The sequence below is a fragment of the Giraffa tippelskirchi genome, chromosome 1 (genome assembly GCF_054371585.1).
Source record: "Giraffa tippelskirchi isolate mGirTip1 chromosome 1, T2T-mGirTip1v1.2.pri, whole genome shotgun sequence".
NCBI lineage: Eukaryota > Metazoa > Chordata > Mammalia > Artiodactyla > Giraffidae > Giraffa > Giraffa tippelskirchi.
In genome coordinates this window covers 225829069-225849485 of record NC_137275.1, presented here as the reverse complement: position 1 = coordinate 225849485, position 20417 = coordinate 225829069, and the positions used below count along the sequence as shown (strand labels likewise).

The following is a 20417-nucleotide window of genomic DNA, read 5'->3' as shown; positions in this document are numbered from 1 at the left end:
GCACTATGCTCCCCTCCACCCAGGAGGCTCATTCTGCTGTGCTTGGGGGCAATGGCCCAGCCCATTGTGCACCTGGGACAAGTCTTGGAGACAGCCCTCTTGGGGGCAACTGCAGTCGCCAGTCATGCCATGAAGGCTGCCTTTCCCTTTTCCTTAGTTTGTTGAAGACCTGGAGCTGAAGTTTCTCTTCTGTGTTCTTTTAATCTGTGGGTCAGCTGAAGAGCAGGGCAACAGCAGGTGTCTTTTCTGGGGGGCAGTGATACTAACATGTGTAGGATCCCCTCTGCAGCTGGCTGAGCTGCACCGAGTCAGCCAGCAGCCTGGAGCAACTGCTCCCTCTGCTTTCAAGGAAACCACCACATGGGAGGATTCACGTGTCTATTACCCCTCGGTTCCTAAAAGGAAGAGTTGAGAAAGGGCATGGTGACCCTCCTCACAACTTCACAGATCCAACCAGAGCAACGCAATGGAAAGGACAGGAAAACAGGCTGTGTGCAGAAGTGGTCACCAGACCCTATAAAACGTCAGTGAACTGGGGACCTTACAAGCACAGACCTTAATTGTGTGGTCTGAAGAATTCAAGTTCTTCAGATCCCTCATTTGCATCAAATGAATGAAGTTATAACAAAGCCTGAAGTTAGCAAATTATTACTACAAAACCCAATTATTATGTTATACCCTAAGCCACTCCCTTTTCTCTGCTTCCATCTTTGTTCCTATGTGTTTAGAATTGATACACGCAAGGGTAATCAATCTGAGATGCATCAAAGAAATATTACATTTCATTCACCATGCAAATTAATTGCTATTAACTTAAAGAATACTAAAATAAATGTAGAAAAATGTGCAGCAACTCATATGGAATTGTAAAAAAGGTTTTGGAACTCCCCAAGCATTCAATTTAAATGGATTTTTTTGGTGTGCTGTGAGTTTAATTAAATATCTTTTTCCGAGAGCTGCTCCGAAATCTTCCAAACCCTCTCTCCTGGCCTCTGCTGGAGAATGCCAAGATAAGACTCTTAAATCACCCAGCATACACAACCCACGTCCCCATCGGTAACATCTGCCAACTAAGTCCATATATCCTAGAACTGAAAGTAGAAACGTGGTTAGATAGGTGTGCAAAGCCATAGAACGCAGTTTCCCCTCTGTGCTTCAATTACTTACCAAATTAGCTCTGTGATGAAATGGGAACTAGTCTGTTTAGAGTTTGCACCCCCTCTTGTGGGTTCAAATATGCACGAGTGAAAATAAACGATCTTTCCCCGTGAGGCACACAAGTTTCTCTATTTCATGGGCGCTATTTTGTTGGGGGACACAGTGGCAGCCACAAGTGAGGCCAGTGACAGAGTCACAAAGCCAGGACAGGATGCTCCCCAGGCCCCACCTTGGGGTCCGAGCCTGCTGGAAGGAGGCTGGTGGGGGGCTGCGGCCCGCGGAAGCTGTGTCCACGGGTGCATGTTAGATTCACTGGTGACTTTTTAAAAATGCTGCCCACAGGGATCACCCCTGGGAAGTCAGATTCAACTGGTCTGGGGTGCAGCCATAGACACGAGAATTTAAAAATCTCCCCAATGAATGCACCATGCATCCTGACTTGAGAACAGGCAGGGAACACAGAACTCTCAGGAGGACCAGGAACTCCGGGCAGCTACCCCGGCTCTCCTGGTCTTTTCTGTGTTGGGGCATCTACCAGAGGAAGCTGGTGGAGATGAGGACACGTCTCAGCAGCACCGTGGAGCAGACGAGCCCACGGCTGTCTGTCTCCACCGCCTGCCGGCAGCCTGGGGATGACAGGGAAGGGGTCTCCCTCCCTCCCCGCCCCCTCCCTCTCCCGGGACCTGCTCGCCCACACCTGCGGGTACCTGGGGCCGCAGCAAACCCGCCTAGGCTGCGGGCGTGCTTTCCTTGGTGCCCAGCGAGTGACCCCATGCTCGGTCGGTTTGTAGGCAATGGATATGCACAACAACAACATTATCAACGGCAAGCGTGACGCTCATGTAGAAGAGGGTGCACCTCCTACCATCGAATCCTTTGGGGGATATGTCCCTGGTTTGCACCTTGGGAGCTATGGCCCGCTTGCCATAAGTATGGCTGTCGTAAGTGTTGTACTCAAACGAAGTCTTGGAGTATTTCTCCAGCTCTTTGGCCAAGTTGGAGCGAGGCGTGGTGGTGGGGACGTTGTTTCTGTAGCCGTAGTGTGGGATCTCCAGCTGCTTTACAAAGCACATGGGCCTGGAAGCAGAGAGAGAGAAAGGACAGCGTGCTTTCTCACGGCCACGCGTGAGACGCGGTTCATCTTAAAATGAGAACATCTTGTTTCTTAGCTGCGTTAAGGAACTGGAATCTCGCACTAAAATCCCAGTTCTGTTTTCTTGAGAAAAGGCCAAGCGTGCTGTAATGATACAACATCAAATTGGCTTCTGCCAAGATGCTGACTTTTTGGAAATAAAAAGAACAGAAAATAAAATACTTAACCTTTCGCCCCCCCCCTTTTTTTTCTTTTCAGAGTCTAACAAAGTGTGGGTAAGATAATGCAAAGTGAATGTGGGAAGGGATCTCAGATCCCTGTCTCCTTCTGTGGGGCTTTCAGACAGTGTTGCAAGCGTCACGCACGGTGAAGGGAGAGAAGAAGCCCCCTTAGCAAAATGTGAGGAAGTGAGAGAAATGCTCTCATGGACGTGGGTGGAGATGAAGCTACATAGAAATGTATTCAGCTGGACAGTACAATGGGACACGTCCTGATGCATTTTGACAAATATTAATGTGCACTTTCAAAGCTGTCACCTAGTAGTCATTCATTTTCTACACTGTGGAATAAAATATTTAAATAGAAGAACTCTCAATTACATATTCATGAATATTCTATCTTGTTTTTTGTGTGTCCATCTATCTCAAAGGACTTTTTAGGCTTTTTTTTCTGAAATAATTTTAGATTTACAGGAAATTGGTGCAGAGAATTCCCTTAGACTTTTTGCCCCAAACTTCTCCGTATGTTAACAACTTTATATATCAAATCACCGACACATTTACTTTGACGTCATTAATTTAGGTTATTTACTTCTTCTCAAATCAACAAAAAGATGTAACAATTAGTTAAATGTCTATTATTTGGGGCATTTTAGCAGGCAGTGGGGTGGGTCTTAAATGAATGAAAGCCTAGGCCTTGCCTTCAAAGGTCACCTGGACTGTGATCTTCTTTTTGGAGCCCAAAGGCTCTCAGAGTCCTGGGAAGTGGAGGACACACCTGGGGCCATGAGAATCCATTCAGTTTTAAGGGAGAAGGTGGCGTTTGTCAAGGTTAAGATCCAGGATGGGGCAGGAAACACACCAGGAACATTGAATGATAAGGAACAAGAAAGCCCGGTGCATCTCTGGGGGCAGCAGGAGATGGGGTGGGTGGGCCAGGACGAAGGACATGGGCCTGGAAGGCATGACTCCTAAGCCCCAAGGAGGAGGGACCAGCTCTGAAGGAGGGTGCGCTGGAGCAGAGGCATCGAGGGGGGACATTTGGTGGAGCAGGTGCTGGGGCTGGAGACGGGCCTGTGGGGGGGTGTTGGGCAGGACCACAGCCCTCACCTAAGTCTCAAGGACCTGTTAGACCACCTGCCTGAAGACTCTTAAAAGCATAAGTAGCTGAAGGATCATAGGCTGAAATTATCTTCCTTCCTTCCTGTCTTCCTGCCCTCCCGCCACCCCAAATGAGCATCCGCTGAGTGAAGACATTCGGGGACCGTGAAATGATGGGGACGGACCAGGCCCTCCAGAGCCGCTCACAGCTGGGTCATCAGTGCCGAGTTGCGGCCTCAGGGGCTGCAGAGCTGAGCCCAGCCTGGCCAGCCCTGTGCCTCCCGCTCCATGGAGGGGGGCTTCTGCCCCCAGGCCTGTCCCCACGCTGCCTCTTCACTCCTAGCCCAAGGCTTGGGGGGAAGTCATCACTGCACGAGGGCCGGCCCAGGGCCTTCTGTTTCACCGTCACTTGACGCGGTTTCCCGTCACACCACGTGGAGAAAGGGGCGCAGGCTTGGGGTCAGAAAGGAGACCTCTCTCTGAACGAGGGGACGTCTGTCACTTCGGATGTGTCTCATCCGTGCCATGTGGCCAGCGAGCACCTCAGTGAAAGGCAAGCTTGGTGCTGAGCCCAGGACGGGGGGAAGGAGGTGGGCATGGGGTCTGTCCAACCCCGGGGGGTCTCGAGGGGACTTAACAGAAGCCCTCCGCCCCAACCTCTCCCTTTGCTCAAACTCTCCTTTGGTTAATCACTGCTTCCCAAATGCGCACTGCCGGGTTCCAGGGAGGCCGCCACGCTGAGCGGTCCCCGGGGAGGGGCGCCTTCGGTGTCGGCGCACCTGTAAGCGGGGTGGGTCACAGGCACCTGAGGACAAGCTGGGTGGGCAGCGGCCTCGAGGAGAAACGCCTGGAGGGGCGCAGCCCAGAATTTACGGAGCTTTCTCTCTAAACGGTAGGGTCATAGAAGATTTTTATTCTCGCATTTCTTTCCAGTGAAGCATTTCTCATTTTCTGTAAAGATCTTAACTTTTCTATTGAGAGATAAAAAGGAATTTAATGACTACGGTAAAATCCTTTCAGGAAAATGGGAAATAGTACATGACAAAATCAGGGAGGTGTTTGTATCGTTTGCCTGGTGATTTTTTCCAGGTGATTTATCCCAAAGAAATAGTTTAACAGAAGCAAAATTGCATGTGTGTGTGTGTGTGTGTGTGTGTGAGTGTGTGTGTGTGTGAGTGTATCCCTTGTGTGTGTGTATTTGTGTGAGTGTATCCCGTGTGTGTGTGTGTGTATTTGTGTGAGTGTATCCCTTGTGTGTGTGTGGGTGTGAGTGTATTTGTGTGAGTGTGTGTGTGTATTTGTGTGAGTGTATCCCTGTCTGTGTAGGTGGGTGTGCATGTTTCTGTGTTTGTGCATGCAGGTGTGTGTATTTGTGCCTGTGTGTGGGGGTGGGTGTGCATGTCTGTGCATGTGTGTGCGTGCATCTGTGCAAATGTGGGTGGGTGTGCAGGCATGTGTGCATGCACATGTATGCACGTGTGGGGGGCATTGTGTGTGTGCAAGTGTGTTTTTGTGTGTGTCTGTCATGTGTGTGGTATGTGTATGCTTTTATGTGTGTGTGTGTGTGCACACGCAGGTATGAGTGTATGCACATGTGTGTGCTTTTACGTGTGCATGTGTGTGTGTGTGCTTACTGCTTGCCCTTTAAGAGTCAGCTTGGACTCGCCCTAAGGGCCAGGCTAGACCCCCTTCCAGCACAGGTGAGCCCCTGCCGTGGGGATCACGGTGCGATTCTCACAAGGACGCAGAGGCTGCTGCTGTGACCCTGACTAAACATGGAGGTCGACCAGCTTGCACATGGATGAGGGCTTGAAGGGACCACGCAGAAGTGAGTGTTGAGGGAAGCAAGGGCTTCTTCCTCACTGCCCCCCGAGGAACCGTCCTAAATGTCACAGTGGAGGGCACCGGCTGACCTTTGCCCCCCACCTCGTCTTCACTGCTGGTGACCGAGTGGCCTCAGGTGCGTCCTCTCCCGCCCTGCGCCCTGGTTTCCTCACCCACTGAGCGGGGATGACGACACGGTGACAGCGTCCCGCCCACCTCCCGGGGGCATCTGGGGACGGGGCTTCTCTGCACTGGACGTGGGCGCCCTTGGAACACAAAGGTTGGAGCGAGGGTGCTGCCCTCTCCCCCAAATTAAGATGTGGTGACTTGGGGCGCCCTGTGAATTCTCCAGCTGCCTCTTTGGCCAGAACCCTGAGCATCAGGGCCAGAGGAGAGGCAGAGACGGCTCCCTCTGCACTCCCAAGGGAGATGGATGGCGCCGGGGGTGGGGGCATGGCCCCAGCGAGATCTCCTAACTGAACTGGCTTCCCTGCCCTGCCCCTAAGCACGGCCACCCCTCGTGGGGCGTCCGGGCGCCTGTCTCGTGGGGAGGGCCATGCACGGGTCCCGACGGCACGTCTGGTACCTGAGCACTCGGTCAGAGGCCTGGTTAGACTTGGACACGTCACAGCTCTGGTGCTTTTCCTGGGCCTTTGCCAGTTTCTCCGCTGCAGCAATAGGGCATCCGGAAAGGCTGCAAAGACAGGGGGTCTAAGAGTCCTCCGCAGTGACCCCCATCGGCCCCATCACTTCCTCCCTCCCTCCCTCCCTCCGGCAGCATCTGGCTCCCGAACCTCAGGGAAGGAGTTAAATCGGAAGGGGCTGCACATACTCGCCCCCCACCTCCAGCAGACATGCTAATGGTTGTGCCACATGAGCGAACGCCGGCCCTTTTCAAGGAGGACAAAACAGAGGCCAAATCGTTCAAGGGACAGAGAATCTTAGACACGGTGTCCATTCTGGCATGCTCGCTGGGGAACTGACCACTGGTTAGGATGGGTTTCTAAAAACCCCGAGTGCAGGGCTGTCTGGCAGTTGATGACCTCAGCACGGTGGACACAGGCTGACCAGCCCGGCTGTGTCCTCCCCAGAAAGAGACCCAGAAGGGGGAGGAAGGCAGAATGATCTCGAGGCTTCTGTAAAGTGTTTTCTGAACCTAAATGTTTACAGGAAGAGGCAGCGGTGTGCTCTTCTGTGTGTGAGCTGATTTTTTGTGAAACCCTGGTGTCTGCTGTGTGCATCTCCGCTCGCAGAGCAGAGGCTTCATCCACAAACACAGAAAGTCCGGAATCGGAGTGATTCTGGTGAGGATTTATGGAGGAGCTGATGCTGTAAGCCCTGTAATCAGGGATCAGGGGGCTGATCCAGCCATCACATCACGGTCCCCCAGAGGATGCCCAGGAATGTCTCCGAGGGGCACAAGTTTGTGACCTCATTCATTATAAATTTAGCACAAGTAGCCCAGTTTTCCAGACAAGCAACAATTAAAATGAAACTTATAACAGGTTCCTCCATTTAGATATAACTTAATGCAACTTCGTGAAGCTGAAACGGTAGGCAGGACAAAAACAGTTTGACAGAATCACTCTCAGGCTATTGGATAAAAAGGACCTGATGGGAACTGAATATTAGAAGTCACTTAGCAGAAGTCGGGACAAGGCATGAAAGAGAATGGGGTTTGTCCCGAGCAGAGTGTAGCTCTGCAGCCGCAGCCCAGGAAGGCCTGTCTCTTTGGCCCCCTTTCCCGGGGTGTTCCCTCGCCAGCATCTTTGCACACCTGCTGGCACCGGCTGACACCCACACGGATGACCGGGGCGTCAGCCGGGGTCAAGGGGCGGCTGAGTGAGGTCACACCGTGCTCAATCTGGGGTCTCCAGCTGCCATCCCTTCTGATGAGGACAGGAGGGGACCTCCTGGCCCCCGGAAGCTAAGGGAGTGGTTCCTGCCTTCCTTGGAGTTGCTGCAGATGGTTAGGGTTCCATCAGGGGTCTGACCTCAAGGGGGACACCTGCCAGGGGACCATCACTCCATCACGAGGTAGGGAGACGCCTGCAGACTCAGGGTCTAAGCCCTGAGCATTGCCGGGCGCCCCGGGCTGGCTCAGCTCCCCCGCTCCTGAGGGCAGTGCCCAGGCCCCCGACTCGCGGGGCTGCGCCCCCTCCCGAGGGCACGGGGAGGGGCTGCCGGGGATCAGTTCCCCTGCCGCGAGAGCACAGGAGCTTTGCTTACCTTCTGTGTGAGTTCCTGTTGCTATTTACATGCCCTCGCCCTGTGCAGCCTGGAGTAGGACACTTGAGAACATTCTCATGCATGGCAAGAACTTGACAAGGAGAGGCAGAGAAAACAGCCCAGCGTTAAAACACAGAAACGGTCCCAGGACAAGAATATGCATTCATTTTAACAAAGGCTGGGTTAGTTTACGACAGACAGTCCTACACACGTCTGAGATGGACATGGGCAGGGAGACACAGGTAGGAAGAAGAGGAGGTGGTCTCCACCTGACTCTGACCGGCATGCAAAGCGGGGTGCGCTGGGCGGGAGTGGGGGCTCGGGGAGTGGGAGCACTGGGCTGCTCCCGCCGGGGCAGGAAACCTGGTCCCCGTGTGGCCCCTAGGCGTAAGCTCGGGGAGGGGTCAGCCGTGTCACAGCAGGCAGGTCGGCAGCTTGTAAAGATGCCTCTGCCTTGGAAAGCCACGCGAGGTGGGTGTGGATGAACAGGCACTCCCAACCCGGCTGCACACACAGTGAGTTAGATGATGACTTCTTCTCTAGGAAGTGGATATTCTAGTCTTGATTATACCAGGAAGGAAGAGCTATGCGGTCCCAGGGGAGGCCAGGAGGGGGTTGCAGAGCCGGGCCCACAGAGCAGAGGCCACGCTGTCTGGAGAGCCAGCTCGAGCTTTCCCGAGGAGGTCCCGGCCCTGGACTGTCGCCTGTCCGTTCGCTTCTAGTCCTCATTGACCGATGGCTGCCCTGGACTGTGGGGGCCGCTGGGGGGTGAGCAGCGCCGTGACCGCCCCTTCCGCGGCCCCCCGCCCGGTGGTCCCTGAGCTCCGTGGGACCAGTGCAGCGAGTGTGCTGACCCTCCGTGGCGAACACGGTCCGCCCGAACCCCTTACGTGACTGTTCCCTGCAGTCCCTCTCACCTCAGGGACCCTCCCTCGCTTCTCCGAAGCCCCCTCCATGTCCCCCCGACGGGGCCCTGCGCCCCCTCAGCCCTGTCCGTCCCGGCGATCCAGGCCCCATCCGCGCGAGGGCCCACTCTGCCGGGACGCGGCCAAGCGGGCTCGGGGTCTCCTCTCTGGGGCGTCGCCCTAGCCCTGCCGCCCGCTCTCTGACCCGCCCTCCTCAGCTGGCTTCCTGGCCCTTCACTGACGCCCGATCGCCTGCCCATCACCGCTCTCAACCTTCCCCGTGACACGGCTTCCTCTCCTGCCCCTGAGACTGTGCTCCGAGCGCTAAGTCTCCCCTGGAGACGGCACACGCCTTCTGCCCGCGCCTGCGCGGTGGGCCGCCCTCGGCGCCATCGCCCGCTCCGCCCTCCACCTCCGGCCTGCCCTGGACGGGGGTCTGCGGTGCCCTGGGTCTGCAGGGCTCAGTCTCCCTCTCGGGGTCAGCTCCAGCTTCCCTCTGCATCAGCGTCCACCTGACTTCTTTCTCAGGCACCCCCGCACGTGTGGGCCTTTCGGAGAAACGGCCTTCTGCCCCGTCCTCTGCCCCGGGGGTGTCTCCCCTCCTGCGTCCCCTCCTCTGCCCACCTTCCTACACGCCTGTGTCCAGATGCCCCAGTCTGGGCTCCTGTCCAGCCTCCTCTCTGAGCAGCTTTATCCTGGTTTTACTGACGCTGCCCAGAGGACAGTCCCCCTGTGTGTCTGACCTCGTCCAAGTGTCCTGGCTGGCCGTCCGGCCCGTGGGGAACGTCACACACAGCGTCCAGCTTCAGCTGGAGAAGTCCAGGCCACCAGACTCCCTACTGGAAACGCCCTGTTCTGGATTCCCCGCCTCGGTGATCAGGGGAGACTCGCCGTGGACCCCAGGAGGCTCCTGGGCGTCTTCTCAACCTCCCTCCCTTTCTTCTCACGTGCTGTCCTGCCAGCCTGCCTCTGGATCATTCCTTGGATCCGCCCCGCTGGCACCACCTCCTGCCTGCCCGGTCTCCCACGTGGACCATAACAACAGCTCTTAGAGAACAGCGAGGGCTCCCTCTCAGACAGGACGGCTGGAGCAGCACCGCATGAAGCCCGCGGGTGGCCGTGGTCCCGATGCCCGCAGCAGGGGCCGGAGCTTGGGGCTGAGGTGGGCACACTGTCTCGTGCACGTGGCCGACCCCCGCCGAGCCGGGCTGGGGGCTCCTGGACCAAAGCTGTGTCTCATTTTACTTATCGTGAGTCCTCTGTGTCTCTAACACGGTGTGTTGAAAGCTGGGGTACAGGCTACTTTACGGAATTCAACTGGACAGGAAAGTGATTAGGGTGTGCTGGCCCAGAAGAAGCTAACAAATTAAAAGTAGAAAAAGACATGCTTCTATGGAGTGCTTTGACTCTTTGTCATTTCTATGGCAAAGACTCCCGTATGAGTCCATCTTTGGAAATGACCTCCTGTAGGTGCCCGAGAACGTGGCGGTGACCCTGGTTCAGAGCTGAGTCCACGCCACGTGGCAAAGGCACGGCCAGGGGCGGCCTGACGCGGGGTCAGGGTGCAGAAGAGACTGCACTCAGACTGCTCTTGGGGAAATGGGGAGTCAGGAGGGTCACTCAGCCGTGAGAAGGAACGGACGCTCCACTTTGATGTCTCAAAGAAACAGCACACAGAGAAGCTCCCTGCTCTTCACACGTTAGTGGCGGGTCCTACCGCCTTGTTTGTAGGTGAGGATGAGAGGCACAGGGCACCGGTCTCCTGCCCACGACGCAGCTGGTCAGGACTGGACACGACACAGCTGGTCAGGACTGGACCCGAACGCCGAGCCCAGGTCTCCATGGAGATAGCTGGGCTCGGGGCTGGGACAGAGGCGGGTTTGGGTCTGAGCTCTGTTCTCTGCTCGGAGGAGCTCAGAAAGCACCGCGCATCCTCAGGACGCCAGGTGCCGAGCCGATTCCCAGGGAAGGAGGAGGTGCCTGGCCTTCCCGTTCCTCATCTGAAAACAGGGCCAATGCCCCTGAGGGTGTACTGGGGATTGGATGCGTGCGAGCGGGTGCCCGACCCAGGGGTGCTGGGCGGAAGCGGCCGGGGTGAAGCGAGCTGCCTCTGCTCATGTAACACACGGGCGCGGCCTCTCTGCAATCCGCTGCAGCCGCAGCCCCGTGCCGTCGCCCACAGGACGGTTCCGAGAGACACGGCCTTCCTACCTCTAGGGGCCACCTGCAAGCCCGCAGCCACCGCAGCTTCTACAAATACATCACCTGAAAACACTCAGCTCAACCTGTTCTCTAAGCTGCACAGCTATCTCTGATCCTCCAAAGCTGGCCGCTGTGATAGGGAAGTCCCCAGAAGGGCCCCTCAACCACCAGCTGGCCATGGTCGCTTCTCCAGCCGAGCGATGAGTGGTCCCCACTAGAAACCGCGTCTTACAGGACGAGGGAGTCCCCACTGCCTTAGACCCCAAATCAGGGGCCAACACAGTCATTCCTGCAAACGTGCTTTTTCCCTGAGCCATCAGTTCTAATTGTACCTTCATAGTTGGCACACTTTATGTGTCAAGAAAAGATAAACAAAAAAGGTACATCATTTCAGTTCTAAAAGAAATTTAGTTGTTTTCATAGACGGAGTGCATGTTCTCAGAACCTAACTAATTCTAACCGAGTTGTAAGATCGAAACCCACTCGAGTTAAACCTCCTTAAGATTTTATCGTGTAGAAATGTTGGGACAATATGAAATAGATAATAAGTAGGATGCAGTTACACATAAATACTGGTTTGCGTGGATGAAGAAGTTCAGATAACTGGGCAAAAGCCACCTCGGAGTCCCTTTCCTTTGGGCGTCAGAGCCGGGGGGTGCCGGGTGGATGTCTCAGAGACTATCTAGACTCGCTGCTGCAGTTTGCGGGGAGGAAAGGAGTGAAGTGACTGGCGTGGGTCGCCACGAGCTCAAGGTGAAGGCAGGACCAGGCCGCCTGCTCGGGGGCCATGGGGGGGGCGACACTGCATGTGGAACTGGGGTCCGAGGTGGGTGTGCAGGGCCCACGCCGAGGGGACGCTGCAGGGCCGGGGGGGAGGCGGGGTCCTGGCCGAGCTGCCCCTCGGACAAGGAGGACACAGCCGAGTCAGGCGGCACTGACCGGAGATGGAATGACAGGCGAGGAGGATGCGGAAACGAGGCACAGGTGTGTGCGCGCCAGGGCGGTGGTGAAACACGGACTTACTTTCTGGAGGGACCCTATCTTTGTGCGGGCATCCGGACAGACTGCGGTGATGCGGATAGAGCCCGGTTACGTGGCCCGTTCCATCGCACCCGGGGGTGGGGCACTTGCTCTCTTTCTTGTCTGCTCTCGAGGGATCTAAAAGCGATAACAGGTGTCAAGAGAATGAATTTTTTTTTCAACCAACTGAAGACAAATGTGATTATTTAACAATCCGAAGAGACCTTGATACATAAAGACATAAAGCAGGTGTCGGGGACACACTGTGACATCCTGGGTCGTTCTCTGGTTTCAGATGATTTTTTTTTTTTATTTACCTTAAACGGTGTAATCATGAATCATATTTTACTTTCGATGCTAAAGAAAAAAAGGCTCTCCCTACCTGAACTCTTGATTAATTGTTTCCCGTGTGTTACATGATAAGTTGTTGCTCAAAGAAATCAACATAAATAATGATGAGACAGTGACCTTCTCAGAGAACAAGACATCTCCATAATCCTTCAGCAACTGCTTCGTGACATCCAACCAGGAAACATAACGCCTTTTAAGCACTCTGGAGCAGAGTTTCTTACTGAATTCTCTGATTGTATACACCATTAGCTGCACAATTTTACTGGTACTGAAATTTCTTCTCTCGAAACACCGTTCTTAGGACACAAATTCAGTGCTTTTCTCAAGACAGACTGAACTCTCAGAAGGCACTGCAAGCAAATGACTGAAATGGTAGGACTCCCACCTGACAGAGGTGATGGGCAATCAAAAATGTTTCAGAAGCTGCTGGAGCAATAATTTGTTTTATCTCTTCGTCTGTGCTTGGAACCAGAGGAAGGCTTGGACAGCTGTGTGGGCATGCACCAAACTAAAAGGCGATGCTTATGGGCAGCCTGCGGGCGCTGTGGTGCCCGCTGGGGCGGAGCAGGGCTGACATTTGGTCAGAACTTGAACGCCAGATGCCAGGAGTGCAGTGACATTGCTAACAAAATTAACCCTAGACCAGAATTGGCCACAGTTCATAAATGTGCAGAAAATAAACCCAGAACCTATTTCTAAGATGAAGCCCAGACCAAATAGTCATACCAGTGTGTGAAACACTATTTTTGAACCAGTTTTCAAAACGAGATGCACAGATGAACCATAGATGGTGACTACTAGATGTCTGGCCCAGGGAAGCTACAGGTAACAGATCTTTCAGAATTTAATGCTTTTATATTGATACTGCATTAATCAGGCCAATAGTAATGTTTCTAGTAAAACATCTATAAAACAGATGTTTTACTTTTGGAGAAGGATTCATACTATATCAAGAAAGAGGACTGGTTTAAAATTTTTGGAACTTTTATAAGATTTTTTTCTTAATCATTTATGCAAACTTGAAATAGACATAGGATTCACAGGAATATATATATATATATATATACTTTTATATTCATATAAAAATCCTTCCTTTTATTGTTTAGCTAACATTTTATTCTCTAAGGTGTATCTTTCACGTCCTGGAATCTCTTAAACCAGTGAGAGATATGTCCAAGATACAAGGGTCAGCTACTTTCTGCTTTTATTTACAGATAATCAACTCTGAAGACAAATCTAAACCTATGCTTCTGTGATTTCAGTTTCTAAATATCTTTAAATCTGAGCTTCTCTGACAACCAAAAGGCTCAGCATTTTATTGCCTTTGAGGGATTTCATAATAATAGTGGTATAACTGAATGGATGCAAATATAAAATAGTAAGTGGAATTAACCATTTCAAAGGAAAATATTATTTAAGATCATAAATTAGAGCTATAATTTAAAATCATAAACTAGATATAAATGACTTTAAAGGAAAAAACATAAGTTGTAACTATTAGGAATCATTAAGTGCCTCTTTTCCATGAGTTTTCAGTTTCCTAACAAATCATACTCTTGTCACGATTTTGAAGTGTTCTGAAGCTCAGTGCACGTTTGTACAAACACGTCTGGCTCCAGCCTCTGCAGGTTTGGAGATGCCAGGGTGTACTCTCCTCTCGATGCTTGTGTCCTGGGGGAGGGTGGTCACCTCTGCCTTTGCCAACACCCCCACCTCCTTGGTTTCTCCCTTCTCACAACCCCAGTTCATCCTGAAAGCAAATCTTTGAGCAAACGCAAAACAACCAAGCAAGCAAACAGGCCAACAATCTACCCAAAAGCCTTGCAACGACATCTAAAAACACCTGCGTGCTGGCTCCAGCCCTTCCCTTCCTCCCTTTGGAGTAGATGCTTGAGGAGAAGGTGGAAAAAATTTTGTGATGAACTTCTTTTGTTTTAGCTCAAGCTTTTGGAAAGGTTACTCATCTATAATTTAAATCATTTTGAAAAGATTGTGTATGAATGAGAATTGGTATGAGTGTTCTCTCCATGTTTAATAAAACAGCAGAGAAGCTGACCACAGATGGCTGATACACACTTGGCCATGCCCGCCAGGCTCCTCTGTCCATGGGATCTCCCAGGCAAGAATACTGGAGTGGGCAGACACTCCCTTCTCAGGGGATCTTCCTGACCCAGGGATGGAACCAGGTCTCCTGCACTGCAGGCAGATTCTTTACTGTCTGAGCCGCCAGGGAAGCCCAGGAGGGCAGACAGCTTTTTAAAATAGGAGACCATTCATCTCTCTCCCCACGTTGGTGTCCTTCCTTGGCTTTATTTATTTGGTTCTGCATATGACGACGACATCTTCAAAAGGAATTCAGGAGCGACGTGGAGTGCACTGAGAGGAAATGGAGGTGTGCTTTGACCAGAGTGGGAGGATGTGGAAAACCTGGGGTTTCCTGGCTGGAGTCGCCAGGAAAGTCCAATCCCCAACCTTCCCCGCTTTCAGGGAAAAGCACATCTCCGTTTTGGGATTCTCCTGTTTGTTTCCATCCTGTACCTGTTTATTTAGGGGAAACAAGTGATCTGAACTCGACTTCTTGCCAAAAACAAAACAAAATAACAACAATAACAAACCAAAGTGAGTGAAAATCTACAGCAAGTTGCTGGGTTGAAAGAAACTGCAGAAACCAACGCAGGCACAGTAACCCCGGGCGTGCGTGAGCCCGCGTGGCTGACTGCTCAGCCGGACTCAGGCCTGAAACACACTCTGCAGAAAGCTGTAGTGTCTGTCCCCCTGAGCCAGTCCCCAGGGAAGGACACCATTTCTCCCTAACAGTGTTCGTTTCTGTGTGTAAGTCGCTTCAGTCGTGTTCGACTCTTTGTGACCCCGTGGCCTGTAGCCCACCAGGTTTCTCTGTCCAAGGGGTTCTCCAGGCAAGAATACTGGAGTGGGTTCCCAACCCAGGGATCAAACCTGCGTCCCTTATGTCTCCTGTATTAGCACGCGAGTTCTTTACCAGTAGCGCCACCTGGGATTCTCAACTACCCAGCTACAGATTTCTAAGAGACTGTGTTCATTATAAACACACTCGCTGCATCTCCGGGACTTGCAACACCCAAAGCAGGCCTGACGATCCCCTGAACTCCATATCATGGCCTTTGCGAGAGGACCCTTCTTCATACCCTGCGCTTCACAGGGTCTGGCCTGCACCTGCCTTACTGAAACGGCTGTCAGCACCCAAGCACCTGCCACGTCCAGGACCCAGCAGGCCTCTGGCTGAGGTCCATCTCCAGTGGAGTTCGGTTAAAGCAAAGCCCAATGCGCCCCTGGAGGTGCATGCCCATCGAGAGGAGAATACACACCTGTGTCCCCGCAGAAGTGGGTTCTGATTGTGTAACACTGCCCTCGCAGCTGATCTCCAAAGCAAAATCAGAACCTCATTATAAGGAAACAATATTCATAAGCAGTAGAACAACACACAACACAGAACTTTTGGTACAACTTGGGAGGAGTTTAGGGAAGCAGCAGTGTGATTCTTGAAGTTGTTTCCTCTCACTTGGTTCTGAAACAGCCTTGAAACTGAAATATTCACAAGGTCCTACATGAGGTCAAATTAGAATCCACTTCATACTGAAAGTGAACATGGCTGTTACTGGAAACACGAGGTCCACTGTTCAGGCTGGAAATATACGTCTACACATATGAGGTGTAGCAACCATATATGTATGTGGCTAAATTTATAGACCTATGCAGACAGGCACCCACATATTTCACAACTGGAAACCTGGTTGCAGCTATGACAGAGGATGGTTTTGAGTGTCTCCTGATAAAGCAAAGCACCATGACTGTTGCCACGGTGGCTGGGAACAGGGAGGGGTGGGCACGCTAACAGGACAACTGCTGGTCTCAGCTGGGGACACGCGGCTCCCGTCACTGACCGACTCCCTGAAGATAATGAATGTGGAGTCACTGCCCTCGCCTGACGCTAGTGGTCATTCTGCTACCGTTCAGTTTCCAGCAGGGATGTTTTCCATGGGGGAGGTTTCATCAATATCTGTCATTTGATGGTAATTTCATAAATCAAGGACCTCCCTAGTGGCTCAGACAGTAAAGCGTCTGCCTACAATGCGGGAGACCCGGGTTCAAACCCTGGGTCGGGAAGATCCCCTGGAGAAGGAAATGGCACCCCACTCCAGTACTCTTGCCTGGAAAATCCCATGGATGGAGGAGCCTGGTGGGCTACAGTCCATGGGGTTGCAAAGAGTTGGACACAACTGAGCGACTTCACTTTCACTTTCATAAATCATGACGCCACCTACTCAATGAAATTTGAAATGCATGCTTCACCCGCCTTGGCTAATTGTCACGTGAACGCTTGCCACTCCACGCGGACTGTGGCTCACCTGTGAGAAAACAGACTCATCCTAACATTCTCTATCACGTGATGGGCGTGTGCTCTCACCCTGGATCTCCAAGACATGCGTCTTCCCCTGAAACATCATGTTATTAAGCCGCTTTGTGTATTTCCCAGACAGATATTATATTTGCTCTTTGGGGACATAACCGTGAGGCATAATTCTGGAATCACCTGCAAGAAGCATGCATTGGTGATGCAACACAGCGAGATGCCTCCTTGAGCGGCAGCCTACACCTGACAGCTCTCGCCCTAGCTCCCGCTTCCACGAGGCCACTTACGTTAGGTAGAAATATTACCTTTACCATAGTATGGCTTTTTGACATGGCTGTCAGCGGACTTAGGTTTCCTCTCCTCCCCGGGGAGCGGCCGCGGGGACTGGTCCTCGAAGGACCGCAGACTGTCCCTCCGGCCCGCCTCCAGCGCCATCTTCTCCCTCATGGCCTTGGCCCTCTCGGTCTCCAGGGCGATGGCTTTCTCCAGGAGGGTCAGGTTGCCCTTGGTCATGTCAAACACCTCCTCCGACCGGTCGGAGGTCACGGAGGCGGCGTCGTCGTCGCGCTCGCGGTACCCGCCGTCCTCCTTGGCGCAGCTGGAGAACGTTCTGGGCCGGGGGCTCAGCTGTTCCTCCAGCCGCATCAGGTTCATCATGTCCGAGTAGCTGCGGTCCGGCGTCCGGCCCGGGAAGTCGTCCTCCGGGCGGCCGTGGGCGCGCGGGCCGGCGCCGGGCGGAGGCGGCCGCTCCTGGGGGCTGCCCTCGCTCAGCTTGCGCGCCAGGTCGAAGCACTGGTTGCGCAGACACTCCAGGCTGCTCAGACACACCTCCTCGTCGCTCTCCTCCACCAGCTTGTCCGCGAGCCCGTTGTTGGCCGGCTTGCCCAGCATCCCGTAGCTCAAGGTCCGGCCGTCGGGCGGCCCCAGCGAGTCCGCGTAGCCGCGGTCGCCCGGGTGGTCCCCCAGCACGGCGCCGTGGCCCTGGGCCAGCAGCTTCAGCGAGTCCACGGTCTCCCTGACCACGTCGCTGTCGAGGTCCAGGCTGAGCTCGCCCTTGCGGCCGGGCGCCTCCGCCTTGTCGCCGTCGTCCTCCAGGCTGTGGCACGTGCTGCTGTTCATCTCGGACTCGGTGCGCGCGCGGTGTGCCGCGTCCTCTGCGATCTTGCCGAGGTTCAGCAGGGACTTGGCCACCAGCTCGTCGTAGTTGTCGTACTCGTCGTCGTGGTTGTCGCCCTTCTCTGCGTCCTGCAGCGCGCGCGCTCCGTGGCAGCCCAGCTGGTGGCCTTCTGCAAAGAGAGCAGACAAAAGGACACACGAGAAAACAAGAGGGAAAAGCGGCTAGAACGTGTGGCTGCAACAGCGCGGGAGGCGAGCTCGGGGCACGTCCCACCTGCAGGTCTGCAGGCCGTAGGGACATTAAAAAAGGGGGCGTGTGTTCAGGGCACAGGGGGCTGTGTGAAACACCTGCTACAGACTAGGGACTCCTGGGACGAACAGACAAGGAAGCTGCTGGGTAAAGATAAAAGGTAAAGATAGCCTTCTTGTTGTTGTTTAGTTGCTAAGTCGTGTCTGACTTTCTGCAACCCCATGGACAGTAGCCCGCCGGGCTCCTCAGTCCGTGGGATTCTCCAGGCAAGAATACTGGAGTGGGTTGCCATTTCCTCCTCCAGGGGATCTTCCTGACCCAAGGATCGAGTCCCCATCTCCTGCATTGGCAGGTGGGTTCTTTACCACTGAGCCACCTAGGAAGCTTAAATATAATTTTAAAATATTGCTTTTTCATTCCTTCTAAATGTTAAGCATTGCTTTTAAAATTGAATTTTTTTATTTGCTGCCCGACCACGTGCATGATAATGATATCCATCGTATGACTAGGCTTTCTAAGAGTTCGTGAACTTGTCACGACCTTGTAAGCAGATGTTCACAGCAATAGCTTTTAAATTGCTTTCACAGAGATGCTTGGGCAGCACAGAAGAAAGCCCAAGGTTCTGGTGGGTCCTGCCGGGGTGCCAACATCCTGACATTGGTGGGTTCTGCGCCAACACCGATCCTGGGCAGTCAGTACTAGGAGCACATGCTGCGACTGAGAGTGCTTTTGAATTTTCTCCCTTAGAGACAGTTTATCAAGATACACTGTGAATCAACAAGCCCCAGCAAAACTTAGAAGCTACTCTGATTCACTGTGTCTCAGCGGGCTGGAAAGGGTGGATGGGGAGAAGTACGCAGTGGCCAGACACCCATTAAAAGCAGGAGTGCGGTGAGTTGGCGCCACCATAACACACAATCCAGCACCTGCTGTGGTCATCCTGCACCTTGGCAAACCCGTGGTGAGCTGGCAGATACACCACGTGGATGTGTCATGTCCAATCTCAAAAAAATTTGGGAATACTCATTTTAAAAAGGACCATGTTAAAAATTACACTAACCCCTGTATTCGATGGCATCACCACTCGATGGACCTGAGTTGGTGATGGACAGGGAGGCCTAGTGTGCTGCAGTCTATGGGGTCACAAGGAGTCAGAAACTACTGAGTGACTGAACTGAACTGAATCCCTGTATTTCATCTGAAACATATTCCAACTCTAAAGGAATATTTATAGAGTATGCATCGTTTCTCCTCATGCTATGCGATCACTACCACATATATCACAAAATATAGATAATACTAAATGGATTCCCCCGCCCAATTTAGGTTGGATTTGGTTAGTGAAGTTGCTTAGTCATGTCCGACTCTTTGCGACCCCATGGACTGTAGTCCACCAGGCTCCTCCATCCATGGGATTTCCCAGGCAAGAGTACTGGAGTGGTTTGCCATTTCCTTCTCCAGAGGGTCTTCCTGACCCAGGGATTGAACCCGGGCCTCCCGCACTGCAGGCGGACGCTTTACCGTCTGACAGAGGGTCTTCCTGACCCAGGGATTGAACCCAGGCCTCCCGCACTGCGGGCGGATGCTTTACCGTCTGAGCTACCAAGGGGATCCTAACTGCCTGCCATTCTCACATATACTCCTTGTTTCTATGATTAAACAAACCAGAGTAAGAAGAATTTTTAAAGTGTATTAGTGAGGAAATGAGGCATGTTGATTGGCAGAATATAGCGGGTGACTCAGACTGAATCAGGGGCCCAAGTGTTTTCTTTACGGATTCTGTGCTGTCTCCTTAGAAAAGGATTTTTGTTGGTGAACCAGGTTGGACATCAACACATCAATAACAGAAAACAACATCCTTGCCGGCCCACACATGGAACCAACACATTTTTAAAATTTAACATCTCTCTAGAAGGCAACAGCACCCCACTCCAGTACTCTTGCCTGGAAAATCCCATGGACGGAGGAGCCTGGTGGGCTACAGTCTATGGGGTCGCACAGAGTCGGACACGACTGAAGCGACTTAGCAGCAGCAGCAGCAAACATCAGCAAATCAAATTTATCATATATCTGTCAGAGAGTATCATTAATTGTATGAAATAAATGTTGTTGCTCCTTTGGATAATTTCTAGGCATCGATAGCCTTAGAATGAGGATACATGTTTTCCCAAAGAGAAGCAAAAGGAAAACAAAACCAGTTGACGCATCAGAAATACCGAGGAAGTGTTCACCTAACAGTACATCACTCACGCCCAGAGTGAGGCTCTCAAAACCAGAAGGCCACCCTCTGCATCCTCGAGGCTGCCAGACCCCGGCCGTGAGCATGGGGACGGCAGGAGAGACAGCTCCAGCCGCGGAAAATCCTCGTGGGTAACAGACTTTCTCAAGTTATCAGTATTTAACTCTTTAAAAATGCGTGTGAGACAAAGTCAAGCCTTAATGATGTGGACGGATGGAGGGAGTCAGTCAGGAACCTGTCAGCAAGCAGGTTCGAAGCTTCAGCCTCCAGAATTCAAAATCATTCACGGCGAGCTCTTGGAATTCCGTCTCTGATTTTGTG

General features: G+C 52.7%; 1 protein-coding gene across 1 annotated transcript in view; it reads right to left on the bottom strand.

Moving 5' to 3' along the window:
- The window catches only part of MYT1L (myelin transcription factor 1 like), a 176859-nt gene that overhangs the window by 74408 nt on the left and 82034 nt on the right, over positions 1-20417 (bottom strand). Inside the window, exons 8-12 of the mRNA XM_081576196.1 lie at positions 16803-17777; positions 11754-11888; positions 7624-7714; positions 5981-6088; positions 2024-2235 (exon numbers count right to left, since the gene is read on the bottom strand). Of these exons, the coding sequence (XP_081432322.1) occupies positions 2024-2235; positions 5981-6088; positions 7624-7714; positions 11754-11888; positions 16803-17777 (1521 nt within the window). The remainder of the gene's footprint in view (positions 1-2023; positions 2236-5980; positions 6089-7623; positions 7715-11753; positions 11889-16802; positions 17778-20417) is intronic.